Source organism: Schistocerca americana, chromosome 1, assembly GCF_021461395.2.
Source record: "Schistocerca americana isolate TAMUIC-IGC-003095 chromosome 1, iqSchAmer2.1, whole genome shotgun sequence".
Lineage (NCBI taxonomy): Eukaryota > Metazoa > Arthropoda > Insecta > Orthoptera > Acrididae > Schistocerca > Schistocerca americana.
The window spans coordinates 834,051,662-834,067,788 of NC_060119.1; the positions used below are offsets into that span (position 1 = coordinate 834,051,662).

Here is a 16,127-nt window from a genome sequence, read left to right on the forward strand (position 1 = left end):
GTACAAATGTGCATTTTTACTACATATCGTACATGTTAAGTACTAAAAAGGCTCAGTGAAGTGTGTGAACACGCCCATTTGCACATGGAGATCTTTATCTGCACACTGTTTTACTTTTGACAGACATGTATAATGTGCTCTATTTTCTCCACGGTACTGACGACATTGCATTAGTGAAAACGCATAATGCAACACGATTTATAACAGAAATTTGTTTGAAGACCTGAAGATCACTGTTTCAGCTTGGGAACCGGTCGTCAAAAATAAAAAGTTAATTAATTCGTTCTCCACTGTTAAAAGATTTTCATTTAAATAAGTTCATTGACAGTTACTTTTGGAAGTGGAATGGAATTTTAACGAGAAGATATTAATTATAATCACCTTACGAATGTTGCAGTTCTTAATTACTTGGGGGAAGAGCATTAAGACTTCTTCTCCTAGATAATTAAGAACTGTAATAAACAGGAAGGACAAAGAAATACCTCTGTCATAAGCTGTCGTAATTTGTTTGTTTCCACACATTTGGTGTCGCATAGGTTTCTATGTAATTTCTCTCCGTGTTTTACGTGTATGAGACTGCGCTGGGGAATAGAGACGCTCTCTGCTTCGATCCTATTAGTCTGATTCGCTCGCAGGACGGCAGCTGCCCTTGGGCAGCGCCTCATACTGGTCTCAGTCCTAGCCAGTCACACGTAACATAATCGGAGACATTTTCTAGCCATTGGGTTACTCAATTGGAAGCAAAATTTTTCAAAATGTAAGCAAGACCATTACGTTGTTTAGATGCACCACAGAAGCTTAAAGCTAAACTATGTCTCTCTGGAGAGAATATGAACAAAATGAACGACAAGGATACCCTCATACAGGAGTCTAGCAACATCTATGAAAATGCCGCAGGCTCTTTGAGTACTTTACAGTATACTAGGTAACTCCGTCGCTTTTATTTCACTCTGCAAATTAATGTCCACTATACTTACAGAATCACTGGATCCTTCGAAACCACTTAATAAGTGTTTTTTTTCTAAAGGCCTTCGAATAGATGGGCACATATCCTTGCATGTGCTCCTCCTCCGTACGATATAGCAATTCCTTCGGCAGAGTGTTGACTTGTGGTAGACTTCAGTCATACGAGACTAGGCTGAGGCTGTTCAATGACTGTAGCTAATTATGCATTATAAATTATTAACCGTTGTGCTGCACTGTTCATTTCAGGATACATCCTGTTATCGAGCCTCGATTTCAAGACGCCAACACAGGTGACGCAATGGTCAAGAGAATGAACGCGTGTTCAGGACGATCGGGATTCGAATCACCCTCTGAACGGTTTCCAGCACAGAAGGAAAGAATATTACAGCATTGTTCCTGAGAAACCCAGCCTCTAATCGGAAAAGTTTTTTTCCCTTGTACTCAGTGACAATATTTCGTCGCGAATTTTGTGTGCAGATTGTGTGTTATGTATATTTTTTGAGTGCGGGTGAGTGTAAAGGGTTAATGTCGAGATGTTATTTTAAAAACGCCAAGACCAGTTTTCTTTGATACCCTTGTCCAGTCAGAGGTACCTGTCTCTAGCTGTCGACGTGACGTTAAACACCAATCTCGTGTCTCTGGACGCCTGCAGTATCCTCTTCCATAATGTGAGGGATACAGTTCGTTCCTTATTGATCTAGTAATGATACTGACATCGATCTTGTATGTAATGTATCGGATCTATCCTTAATTATCTCTGCCAGGCCGGAGTGGCAGAGATGACGAGGGGCTGGCTCATGTTACGAAAAAGGTGTGGTTTTAGAGCTGGCCGAAGTGGCCGAGCGGTTCGAGGCGCTACAGTCTGGGACCGCGCGACCGTTACGGTCGCAGGTTCGAATCCTGCCTCGGGCGTGGATGTGTGTGATGTCCTTAGGTTAGTTAGGTTTAAGTAGTTCTGAGTTCTAGGGGACTGATGACCTCAGAAGTTAATTTTTTTTTTTTTTTTTTTTTCTTTTTTTTTTTTTGTGCTTTCGTGCGCGTAGATGAGAGTCGGTCCGCTGTGAGAGAGCCAGTAGGCCAGGCCGCGGTAGCGTGTGATGTAAGTGGTCGAGCATACAAGCTTAATGAATGCTGACTAAGATTAATTTCGGAATTTAAGAAAGAATATTTAATGTATACAGGGTGTTACAAAAATGTACGGCCAAACTTTCAGGAAACATTCCTCACACACAAAGAAAGAAAATATGTTATGTGTGCATGTGTCCGGAAACGCTTACTTTCCATGTTAGAGCTCATTTTATTACTTCTCTTCAAATCACATTAATCATGGAATGGAAACACACAGCAACAGAACGTACCAGCGTGACTTCAAACACTTTGTTACAGGAAATGTTCAAAATGTCCTCCGTTAGCGAGGATACATGCATCCACCCTCCGTCGCATGGAATCCCTGATGCGCTGATGCATCCCTGGAGAATGGCGTAATGTATCACAGCCGTCCACAATACGAGCACGAAGAGTCTCTACATTTGGTACCGGGGTTGCGTAGACAAGAGCTTTCAAATGCCCCCATGCATGAAAGTCAAGAGGATTGAGGTCAGGAGAGCGTGGAGGCCATGGAATTGGTCCGCCTCTACCAATCCATCGGTCACCGAATCTGTTGTTGAGAAGCGTACGAACACTTCGACTGAAATGTGCAGGAGCTCCATCGTGCATGAACCACACGTTGTGTCGTATTTGTAAAGGAACATGATCTAGCAGCACAGGTAGAGTATCCCGTATGAAATCATGATAACGTACTCCATTGAGCGTAGGTGGGCGAAACTAAAATGAGCTCTAACATGGAAATTAAGCGCTTCCGGACGCCATAACATCTTTTCTTTATTTGTGTGTGAGGAATGTTTCCTGAAAGTTTGGCCGTACCTTTTTGTAACACCCTGTAGAGACTGAAGCAGTGAGTGAAAATTTGTACCAAGGCTGGGAATCGAACCCAGGTTCGCTAGCCACTTAGCCACCTTGATACAGCGGTTTTCACAACTGCACGGATTACTCTGGCATGCCTCCCTCCTAGATCCAAATTCTCACTGGCGCTCTAGTCTACTTTAAATTCCCCCTTACACACGAACAGAACTGCCGAGGCTCTCCATGTTCTGGAATAGCACCTCAGTGTCGGACGTAAATGGGGAATCCAGCACGAAACCCAGGTGCAGGTACTTATACAGATGAAATGACACAGTTTCAGATACTTTACTGGTTTCATACAGAAATGATTTTATGTATATAGACTAAGGAGGCGAGTGAAAATTTGTACCAAGGCCGGGAAAGTCTCTGAAATTGTGTCATTTAATTTCTATAGTACCTGCAGCTGGGTTTCAGGCTAGATCCCCCATTTACGTTCGATGCTGAGGTGCTATTCCAGAACATTCCACAACTGTTCGTGTGTAAGGGGGATTTAACTTAGACTGGGGCGGCAGTGAGAATTTGGACAGAGGAGAGAGGCATACCAGGGTAATCCCTGCAGTTGTGTGAACCGCTGTGGCTAGCACGCCTGCCTAGTAAGCTGGAGACCCAAGTTCGACTCCCGGCCTTGGTACAAATTTTCACCCGCCGCTTCAGTCTATATACATAAAATCTTATCTGTATGAGACCAGTAAAGTCTCGAAATTATGTCATTGCAAGAATATTTGAGGTATTATAGCGATTGTATCGAGCCTAACAAGGGAAATTCCCCATCGCAACCCCCTCAGATTTAATGGCAAGATGGCGCAGTGGATATCTCGTCAAAAGCTGAACGCAAATCAAGCATGAAAACACGAAGAAGGTGTACAGAACTGTGAAAAAAGAAGAAAACTGGAAGCGGTGAAGGACCGAAGCTCAAGATGTACAACATTGAGCACAGTAGAATAGCGGCGGCGTCTTAGTTATGTGGTCAGTGTGTTGGACTGCGAATCCGTCTTCAAATCTCCCTCGTCGCCATTTTTTTTTTTTTTTTTTTTTTTACAAAATTATCAACTGTCCTGCCCGTCGTTGACGTGTCTGCTCGCTGTATTCAAATTTGTAGTTTAGGGTCCGTTTGCAGAAGCGAGCTGTAAAAAAGGAAGCCCCACACGTACATACCTCCTATCTGTTCTACACATGTACCACATGTTATGACCCTAGCGTTCCGTTTTGGAAGTTTTGACTCTTGAATTCCTTTGTTGTAACATACTGCGTAGCCGTTTATTTGTTATTTTTTTTTCATTTCTGCGAGTGGCCTATGCGGCATCTCACTCTATTCATCACGTTTGCTTATGACGGTAATATATTCTTACCACATAACTCATATTCTGCAACAATGTATAATATGACTACAGAGTGAGAAAAGACACGTCAATGATTTTGTGAGGGAAAGAAACAGGGGAGGAGGGAGTTTTGAACACAATTTTCCCACTTTGTAGTCCGACGCTGAACCACACAACCACAACGCTATTATTCTTGACATTTGCTCGATGGTTCATTTGTTGAGCTTGGACCGTTACGGTTTCTATTTTGTTGCTTCTTTTTTCACAGTTCAGTACACATTCTTACTGTTTTCATACTTGATCTGTATTCGGTTTTTGACGGGCTATTGACTGAGCCATATTACCACTAAATCTGAGGGATGGAGCTGCGATGGGGAGTTTCTGTTGCACGAGCAACGGCTAACGCGTGTGAGATCATGTAAGGTGAACTGCGGTGTGAATGCAAGCTAGACAACTTGGGCACATCTGTGTTGAATTTAAAGCAGAATAAATTCCCTGTTCATTTAAATCGTGTGTGGTTTCTAAACGTCTTTTCCTCATTTTCTTAATAAATGATGTTAGGAATAATACGAGTTTCAATAGAGTACGTGCAACGAGAGGCACAGTTACAGACTGTAATCGTGAATTGCGTATTCCTTGGTATAAGGCTGTCCTTCAGTGCTGTCATGAATATCACAGGACGATGCCTAACATTTCGGCAGCAAACTAATCAGAACTTCTTTTCCTTGTGACTTTGTACCGCATAGCGCAGGGTTGACACGGTTATTAACGGATGTGACACGGTTAGCTTAAGGGGTAGTCGGCTGGCCTTCTTGTCTTCCTGTCACCACCTCGTTACCTCCTGAGAGAAAATCTGTGTGCCTGAACAGTCTGCGTGCAGTGTTAGTCACACGAAAGCAAGCGAAAATTTTCGAAATGTATGTGAATCTTGTAACTGAGGTGGGACTTGGGTACCAGCCCTGAATTCACCTAGTGGGATGTGGAAAACCGCCTAAAAACAACACCTGGTCTGGCTGGCGCACCGACCCTCGACGATAATCCGACGGGCGGATTGGACCCAGAACCGGTGCACCTCCCCGTTCCGAAAGCTGCTGTTTAACACGCACGGCAAACTAATCGGAACACCTTTTAATATCTAATACTGGGGAAGACGTACATTCTGCTGTGGTTGTTTTGTGAGTAGTATCTGCCTTGCGGTGAAAATAGCAGCCACTACCCATTTCACGAGCTAGGCTTTGTTGCTTGTAAGACTCCTATTAGCATTGTGAAACGTATGACTTTCAAATGCTCATGCTATATCCATGAATTGCATACCCGCAAAAAATACAACTCACTAACATTTTAAAAAATGGTTCAAATGGCTCTGAGCACTATGGGACTTAACTTCTGAGGTCATCAGTCCCCTAGAACTTAGAACTACTTAAACCTAACTAAACTAAGGACATCACACACATCCGTGCCCGAGGCAGGATGCGAACCTGCGACCGTAGCGGTCGCGCGGTTCCAGACTGTAGCGCCTAGAACCGCTCGGCCACCCAGGCCGGCACTAACATTTTAAAGACTGGTATAAAATGACAGTGCAGTCAGTCCCGAGGAATCGTCTGTATTCCTCCACAAGTTACTCTCCTGTAACAATATCACCTAAGGTGGTTTGAAGGTCGACCTGAGAGACGAATCCCCTTATCAGGTTCTCCAAACAATTCAAGTCTTTTCCAACCATTGGAAAAGTCTCCTCGAAGACATATTTTACGTCAGTTTTCAGGCAATATTTAATCCTAACAGTGTTTGCCACTATACTTTTTTCATTGCCACATGTTTTAATGCGAACTGGTCAGTAACTGTGGCAAAATGATAAGACGTGAGTGTTTTGGTTTCCGACACGTGTTGCTCTGGAAATCTCCCCTCTCCTGCCTCACTCTTTCTTCAGGATAACCAAAGAACTAGATATGTTCCACGCTAAACAGCTTACAAGTCAGCGACTTGAGAATAAGCGTGCATGGATCACAGGCACAAAACACAACACGGAAAAATGAAGTAAAATATTCTGTGACAGATTGTTATACCGGTTGGGTATAATATGTTGAAAGAGAGAGAGAGAGAGAGAGGGAGGGAGACGCACCTCTTTGTCGAAAGGCGCGAGCACGTCCCCCGCGCGCCAGATGTTGTTGCCGCCGGGGTTCTGCTCGAACCCGCCCAGCCTCCAGAAGCCACCGGCGGGCGCCGAGATCGACCCGATCAGTTGATGATCGATCGTGAAGCTGATAGAGTTACGTGTCCATACCATCCCATAGAGATGGAAGTCGTCTGCGAAGTCACGGCCGTTGGAGAGGGTCCTGAAAATGAAGTGTAAATTACAAAATTATTTTATTCTGCAGTCCAATGTTCATACATTCTGTGTCGACATGATATCAAATGAATGAGTTTCCTCAGTTACATTCCATTGTTACAACTGGAATTAGAAAAGAATTTGCTAGTCAAACTTTTCTTCCAAACAACCTTTCTGTCAATATTTCAACTTCCTAATGAAATTATTTATCACTGTTGATGGATTAACGAGCATGTACCAAACTGAAACAGTTTATATGTTTCAGTGTAGGTAATTATACAGTAAAGGAACTGATGACAGATTTAAGGTAAGGTAAGCATATACGTTCCTGGTTAATTCTCGAGCTGACGAGGACTGCTTAGGAGGAATAAATTCATACCTGTATCAGGCCCCTATCTTCCCCGTTAACAACCATAAACGATAGCATCAGTTCTTCCCTTCTAGTAATTTAGTTGCAATAGGGTCCACGGGCGTGATAGACTTCTTAAAAGAAATACGTTTCCTACAATGGATGTTATCTATTTCTGTTTTTTTTTTTTTAGTTCGCAAAATAAAAATAAAACGAAAATAATTAACAGCGGATGCAGGAAAGTTATGTGTTTCAAGATCTTTTCCTCTGTACTGAAGGACTCGCAAGACCGAAATCTTCATTCTTTCAATCCCAAAGATGTCACAGGCATACATAATCTCGCTTTCATTATTTATATAACTATGACAATAATTCATCAATCATACACAACCCGGTCACTAGGGTGACTCTTATACCGCATTTCTTAAAATTAAACTAACCTCAATGTTTCTCGGGTTAACGCCCCCCCCCCCCCCCTCCCCAACACTGGGCTGTTTTCGGCATCGTTACTTGGATCCTGTCAATCAGGTTACCGTGAATACGAACCAGGATGTTTATTTCAACATTCTCGGTGGCCCTTCTTCTACATCTTCATGAATGTGCTGTAGATATTCTCATCCAAGACAAGAACAACCGTGTTCACAGGACTGCACTGATACGTTCCTGGTTTGACGAACACTTAGGCACCCTGTCTTATCTGGACTGGCCCGCTAATCACCCGAAAATGACCGCACAGAAAATATCTGGTACCGGTAGCGTGTAGAAGAGCTGATTGAAACGTAGAAATCACGCCTCCTTCAACTAGATAGCTCTGCAGGATCTAACCATCAATGAGTGACTTCAGCGGAATTTGGTACACCTGTAGAAATTTGAAGAATATTATCAAGACTCGAAGCGTCGTTACACGATATTAGCGTCGTGTCTCCTGCGGTTGACCAACATTTTTGTCGAGTGTCCTTATATCAGGAGTTTACTGTCGGTATTTGCCCTGTTAATTTAGTACATGCGCATGCAAGATGTATTTATTGGTCTAGTAATGTTAGCGGAGTGTACGTCATGACCACGAAATGACGGAGGCTCTGGAAAATGAGGATTAGAATGTAACGTGTCGTCGACTACAATTTCATTGCAGACCGAGTACGAACACGTATCGAGGAAGGATAGATACAAAAGAACTATACGAAAGTACACTGCCTGACAAAAAAAGTGAAACATGCAAAGGACATGGTCGGATGTCCATGTAATTTCGTACTCGTAGTACATATCATCGGCGGGTAAGTTAATATTTAAAGCTGCAATTTTCTGTGACACGAAGAACTGCCTTCAGAGTGCATTAATGTTGTTCACCTTTTGTGTTGTTAGCAGACCTGGCAGGGTATATAAAGCGCATGCAGAGCGTCAGATGTTAAATCATCACTGCGAAGGACACAGAAATGCCGTGTACTCGTGTGGGATACCTGACAGAGTTTGAAAGGGCCTTATTGTTGGTCTCCAATTGGGTGGCTGGTCGAATCGTGCAGTATTCAGATTTGTGAGGCATTCTGATGTGACAGTGACCCGATGTTGGATTCCATGGGAACGTGAATACAGGCATACCCGTCGTCAAGGCTTCGATCGACCATGTAGACAACCAGAGGAGAGGATCGGAGTGTTGTCTGCCAAGCACATCAAAGCTCCTCCACATCTGCGGCTGTCATCCAAGGGCAAGTAATGGGGTTCTTGGGATGATCCGTGTCATCCCACATCCCTGGTTGGAGACAAGCACCAGAGGACTAGCGAATTACAGTCCCATGCGTAGGCTGCTGTTTACATCATGAAACATCCCCTTTGAAAAATTAATGAATTAGTGTGCCGATAAACCTCTACGTTATTTGATTTTCAAACAGCTGAGCAAAACTGTACGTACTCAGACATTACTCTATTTACTTATTCTGATCAACACTAAATTGACACACAATATTTTTAGCACAACGCAATCTGACTTTCAATAATCCCTACAAAAGAATGGCCCTGACTAACAATAACCTATACCTTTCATGAATCACTTACCTCACAAAAATCTTCGTTACTCGAACTACTGCAATACAGCGAGCGCCACTACTGCCAGCTAAATAAAATATTGTAACTACTGAAGGCACGAACTACTGATAGGCATAGTCAACAAATGAAAGATTTTGATAGAGAACAAACAATGTATTTACCTTAATAGTGTTCAAAAATCATAATATATATATATATCAGACATCCAGTCTTACAAATTTACTCTCTCTGATGGACACACGTCCAGATCATCCGCTCTCAAAACTCCGCCATCTCTCTCCCCACATCCACCACTGCTGGCAGCTCACCTCCAACAGCGCAACGCTACGCGCCTGTTCACATCCAACTGCCCAACACTACAATAGAGAATATTTCAACAATGCCAACCAGCCTCCGACTGCACACAGCACAGTCAGTGATTTTCATATAGAGCGCTACATGGCGTTACCAACATAAAAACCTAAACAGCCTACTTACAATCAGAACAGAAAAAATGGCTCTGAGCACAATGGGACTTAACTTCTGAGGTCATCAGTCCCCTAGAACTACTTAAACCTCACTAACCTAAGGACATCACCCACACCCATGCCCGAGGCAGGATTCGAACCTGCGACCGTAGCGGTCGCTCGGTTCCAGACTGTAGGGCCTAGAACCGCTCGGCCACCCCGGCCGGCATCAGAACAGAAACGGCAGCGTTTGGGGCGTTGGCCCGCCGGCAAGCATTCACTGCTGATGAATGGCGTCGCATTGTGTTCAGCGATGAACCGCGGTTCTGAACTAGTCCAGATGACCATCACTGGCAAGTCTGGCAGCGACCTGGGGAGAAGATTCTTCCTATATTTTGGAGAGGCATAGCGGTGTTACTCCTGGCGTCATTGTGTGGCGAGCCGTTGGGTATGACTTCGGGTCTGGGCTGGTAAAGACTGAGGGAAATCTGACGGCGCAACGGTACATCACGGACATCATGAGACAGTTTCGTAGTACTATTTTTCGACAGGAGAATGTCCTTCCATACATGACACGAGTTCCTATGAACTATCTGCGTGGCCAGCAAGATCCCCAAATGTGTCCCCGACGGAACATATATGGGACCAGCTCAGATATCTACTTCGTTCCAATGCGAGTATCCAGGATATGATGAAGCGGTTACAACATCTGTGGGCAGCTTGCCTCAGGAGAGGGTAGTACGGCTTTAGGGCACCCTTCCCAATCGAATCAGCTCGTGCATTCAGACCGGATGGGGCAACTTTATGCTGGTAAGTGGACTCACAGTGCCAAGTTATTTGCAAATTTGACTTGATATTGTAATTCCTGAAATGACACCATACATCCCCTCAAGCCATGAAGTTTCATTTTGTTTCCTCCTCCCCTTCTGGGTGCTTCACATTTTTTGTCCGGCAGTGAAGTTTAGGGAGGATTGAGGGAGAACATAGAAGCAATTCAGAGGCGGGCTGCTAGATTTGTTACTGGTAGGTTTGATCATCACGCGAGTGTTACGGAAATGCTTCAGGAACTCGGGTGGGAGTCTCTGGAGGAAAGGAAGCGTTCTTTTCGTGAATCGCTACTGAGGAAATTTAGAGAACCAGCATTTGAGGCTTACTGCAGTACAATTTTACTGCTGCCAACTTACATTTCGCGGAAAGACCACAAAGACAAGATAAGAGAGATTAGGGCTCGTACAGAGGCATATAGGCAGTCATTTTTCCTTCGTTCTGTTTGGGAGTGGAACAGGGAGAGAAGATTCTAGTTGTGGTACGAGGTACCCTCCGCCACGCACCGTATGGTGGATTGCGGAGTATGTATGTATGTAGATGTAGATGTAGATGTAGATGTAGATGTAGAGTTCACTGAGAGCCCTAATGTGGATTGAGAACCATAATTTGAGTTACAATCATCCCAGATGGGATTCCAATATTTTAACTATGGCTCCACACCAGCTCTTCTGTTACTACGGTACATTTATTTATTGTTCCACATCCCTACTTTTGACGAGTGCAGTGTGAAATGTCTGAGAAGTAATTTTGACACTATTTGCAACTTGTTCAGAACCCTCAGAAGTACAGTACCGATGCTGTTACTGGTTCGGTCCTCGCGACCTGTGCTGGTAAACACACAGTGCCCGGTGCCCTAGTGCGCCGGCATCGGCCCACGCGGCGCACCAGTCTGCGACGATCCATCAGGCAAGCTGGCCTCGGCGGGCGTGGTGCGCCGTCCTTGACGGAGCAGCATTCGGTCCGTCTTGCTCAAAGGTCATTAAGCCAAAAATACCTAATCGGCAGAGAGGCAGCCGCAGCCGAGCGGCAACCTGAGTAACGGTCGCCGCTGCTCCCGCTTCAGAAGCCTCACCTCCGCCACGCCTCGACTCACAATGGGTGCTTCACTTTTACCGTTCTACACAGCCACATTTACAGCGAGTGACATTTACATCAGCTATAGAATTTCCCACTATGTGTCACGAAAATGCGCCAAAAAATTACGCAAGCTAACTAATGAATTTATGATCTCCTAAATGATCACAATGGAATGGATAGTCTCAAAAAGGGGTTACAATATGAACATAACAAAAATGAAATAAGGGTATTGGAATGCAGGTGAACTAAATGGGAACTTGTTGATGAACTTAGATTAGGAAATTAGACACCAAAAGCAGTGAGTGTGCTCTGTTATTTGTGCAGCGAAAATAAGTGATGGTGCCTGAAGTAGAGAAGGTATAACATGCAGATAGCAGTGGCATGCAAAGTATTTCTGAAAAAAAAGAAATTTGCTAATATGGAGCGTAAATCTTAAAGTGCAAATCTTAACATTAGGTATTCTGGAGTACAACCTTGTACGGAAATGAAATGTAGAGGATAAGCTGTTAAGACAACAAGAGAATAGAAGCTTTTGAAATGTGTTGCTACAAGAAAATGCTGAAGATTAGCTTGGCAGATCGGATAAAAAAAAAAGACAAGCACTGAATAAAATTGTGGAAAAAGGAATTTACGGTCCAACTTGAATAAAATGAGGGATCGATTTGTAGGAGATATCTTGAGGCAGCAAGGAATCGTCAGTTTGGTAATGGAGGTGAGTGTGTATGAAAGTGGGGGGGGGGGGGGGAGGGGAGAGGAGGAAGAGTAGTAACAATTGTAGAGGGAGACCGAGGGATGAATACAACAAGCAGACTGAATTACACATAGGCTGGAACAGAGTGGAGAAGCGGAGAGACTTATATCGAACCAGTCTTCGGACTGAAAACCGCAACACGCACAAATGTATCAGAGCTTTCCAGTCATTTATTCGTATTTCTCCGTTTACTGTACTTGCAGATGCAGCAATAGGTACGAACAGCGCAATTATCATTACGACCAAGCAAACAGGTTCGTATTATTTTTAACATAGCGCTGAGAGTGCTTGTTCTGATCACTGACAATTTGTTTGTTTGTTAAACATTAAGGCAAAAGAAATAGATATCCTAAAAAGCATATGAACCTCGCCTTAAGGAAGCTACCAGTATTGTTCCCCCTCTCGTGTCGAATATTAACGTAGAACACTCGTCCTGATAAATAGCTGAGTATCCGCCCATCGTGTATGACTCCACTGCGTAGTAACGTGTTCACGTTGAAATAAAACGAAACGGGTATGATGTAAATAAGAGTATTACTACAGTCGCAAAAAATAATGTAACGTACGTAGAGAGGATATAAAATGTAGACTGGCAATGGCAAGGAAAGCGTTTCTGAAGAAGAGAACTTTGTTAACATCGAGCATAGATTTAAGTGTCAGGAAGTCGTTTCTGAAAATATTTGAATGGAGTGTAGCCAAGTACGGAAGTGAAACATGGACGATAAATAGTTTGGACAAGAAGACAATAGCTTTCGAAATGTGGTGCTACAGAAGAATGCTGATGATTAGATGGGTAGATCACATAACTAATGAGGAGGTACTGAATAGAATTGGGGAGAAGAGAAATTTGTGGCACAACTTGACTAGAAGAAAGAATCGGTTGGTAGGACATGTTCTGAGGCATCAAGGGATCACCAGTTTAGTATTGGAGGGCAGCGTGGAGGGTAAAAACCGTATGACTTACGTGACGTAGCCCTATGTACTCCAGAACAAACTTCTTCTGTAATTGACTCCTGAGGAAGACAAACAAATTCACAGTTATACGATGAGATTTTTCAAGGTGAAGGAGGCTTGCCATCGAGCAGCATTAAAGAGACTCCTCCCAATTGCACTCCGCTAGCGCAAACATGCGATGTCTGTTTTTACCGTCAGGTAAAGAATTTGATCAGAAAGCCAGAAAACGGCTCTTTTCTCTTCGAAAGAGAAAAATAAATCACACTCAGAGAATACTGGATCAAATACAGTGCATTGCACATCAACCAGACATCCACCTCAACATTCGCTGCCAAATTGCGAGATGAGAGAGAACTTCTTACGACTGTAAATCAGGTTTGTTTTCCTATAGAATTTTTTAAAATATCATGATAATCATGTAACTGTCAATATGGGGCGATTGTAACGTGTGAAAGATGTCGAGGAAATTGCTGATCTCCCTGTTTTTACTATGGATTCAACCTAGCACTTGTAATTCATCAACTGTAAAATAATAAAAGTACGTAATTTTATACACGAACTCCTCGTGTACACCTTATAATCACTTACTGAAATTTATTTCCAATCGTAAATTTTCACTTGTCTTTTCTTTTCACACCATTTATGAAAATACTAAGAAGTGACAAATACTGAACATTATTTCCGTTTATTTGCAGCAAAAATAACTTTAAAAATGACAATTAAAAAAAATATTTCCCCAAAGGCAGTCGATCCAACGACCCTCCGATCACCGTTCTGTACTCTTTACGCTGCGCCAGCCGCTGCGTGGAATCTACGCTAACATAAATGCCTGGTGTCGCACCCGACCCGCATAAGATCTGCAATTTCCTCTAAGCTCTTAGCTTTCTGTAGCTCCCGCTGTTGTCACTTCCGTTCCTGGCCAAGCCCCGCGTATACCTCAAATTTGGACGAAATCGGTGGTGTCAATTAGGCGCGGTCCCCTTGTTAGTTACAAAAACATCTCCAGGGAGAGAAGTCAGGGCCCAGAGGAATCGAACCATAAATCTTCGGATTCGTAAAGTAAAACATGTTTTTATATGATGAAATCTTTTCGGGTTATCAGCCGAGTCAAGGCGTCGGTCTGCGGAAACGTTTCAACAAGTTTCCTACTTGTCATCGTAAGGCGGAGTCTCTCAGTCGCCTGAAGACGACAAGTGGAAAACTTATTGAAACTTTGCCCCAGAATGACACCTTGACTCGGTTGATAACCCGAGAAGACTTCATCATCTAGATTCACAGAGAAAGTCTAAATTCGCATATAGTTGTATATTCCAGAAATTGCTGACCCATGGAAATCACATAACAATAAGTCCGATGATCCCGATTTATATTTTCTGATGTTCATGTCAATTTCTCGAAGAGAAATCTGTATGCTTTTTTTTAACAAGCTTTTATCTTAGTTGCGAATGGACCTCATCGTTGAAGACTATAATCTTTCGGGAATCACAGCAACGTTTTCATACAAACAAATAATATTTGGTTATACGCATTTTTATATCCCACTCGTTTCGCTAACTACCAGACCATTACTAGTGCTCATTGTAAATTTTATTTTATCAGTTATAATTTGATTAAGGAAATCGTGGTTTCGCTGTATATTACTCGAATTATCATCTTAAATATCTTGAGCACTTTCCAACCCCACGTAGGATCTGTTTGCAACATAAGCCTCGACATCTAGTCCCGTTTTCCAATCATCCTTCTGTGTTTACTCTGGTTCAGTCCTCACCTCTTTTTTCAACACTTCCTTCCACATTTTTCAGCCATCTTTCCCTTGGTCTCCCTCTTGGTCATTTCCTTCGCATCTGCCTTTCATATATGTCCTTGGAAATCCTTTTGTTTTTCAAGCTCTGAAAGTGCCAGTACCATCTAAGCTTTGCTGTTTCTATCTTGCTCTGTAAGGTTGCCTTTTTCAATATTTCTCGTACCTTTTTATTCCTCATCCTGTCTCTACTTCTTACTCCTATCCTGCTTCAGAGGAACTTCATTTCACATGCATGTAATCTGCTTACACCTCTTTTCTTTATTACTCATGTTTCCGATCCATAGGTCAGTATCTGGATGTAGTAACTTCTTTATATTACTTCGTTGCTTCCCTGAGGGACGTCTTTGTTCCCAACCAGGCCCTTAACACCCCACAGGAATGCTTCCGCCTGTCTGCCACGTTCACTGGTCTCTTTCTCATTTCTTCCATTTTCCTCTGCCACACTTCCCAAGTACTTGACACTTTCTACTTTGTTCAAATGTTTACTTCCAATCGTTATTCCGCTAGTTGGTCTATCTCTCATTCTACTTGTAATCAGGATCTCACATTTCTTTGCATTAAATTTCATTCTATACTGTCTCACAGCTTGTTCCGAAGCATCCAGCTGTTCCTGAATCTCCTCCTCATTGTTTCCAGAGATCATCAAATCATCATCAAACACCATTGCTTTCATCCTGTCTTCTCCAGTTTTTACAGTCATCTTAGTCATTGTCTCATCCAAGACCACAATGAAGAGGGGAGGTGACTATGCACTGTCCTGTTTCACACCACTTGTTTGATGGAACCATTCCATCCTGTCAATCCACACTTCACACAACTCAGATTTCTACATCACATCTCCTCCACTCTACTTGTTCTCTTTTGCTGAGATCGTTTATAATCTATCTACATGTCAATAATGTTGAATACAGAATGGTCTTCGAGTAATACAGTAGGTAAATGAGAAAAGTGTCAGATGAGAGAGGAAAGTGGATGGAAGAATGGACTAAGATGATGAAGATAGCAGAGGAAGTAAGAAAATACCATAAGGGGCGTTCGAAAAGAAACGAGCCGGAGTCTGGAATGCGCAAACCGCTGACAGGAGGGTAATATCGTGGCGTGTGTAACTGAGGTGTGGTTCCGACCAGAGCTTGGAAGTTCACAGCCCGTCGCTAGAGGCCATGCGAGCACGTCACGTGACTATACAGAGCAAGCAGTAGCATGCATCAATCGTCCAACACTGCCAGTTGCGTTGCAAACAGTGACATGGGGGCGTCAATGAAGAGCAAATAGACGTTGTTCGTTTTCTGACAGCGGAAGGAGTAG

At 43.2% G+C, this 16,127-nt stretch overlaps 1 protein-coding gene across 1 annotated transcript in view; it reads right to left on the reverse strand.

Annotated features, from left to right (window-relative positions):
- LOC124594538 (beta-1,3-glucan-binding protein-like) overlaps window positions 1-16,127 on the reverse strand; it is a 286,026-nt gene that overhangs the window by 11,817 nt on the left and 258,082 nt on the right. The window contains exon 5 of the mRNA XM_047132914.1: window positions 6,367-6,580. Coding sequence (XP_046988870.1) covers window positions 6,367-6,580 — 214 coding nt within the window. The remainder of the gene's footprint in view (window positions 1-6,366; window positions 6,581-16,127) is intronic.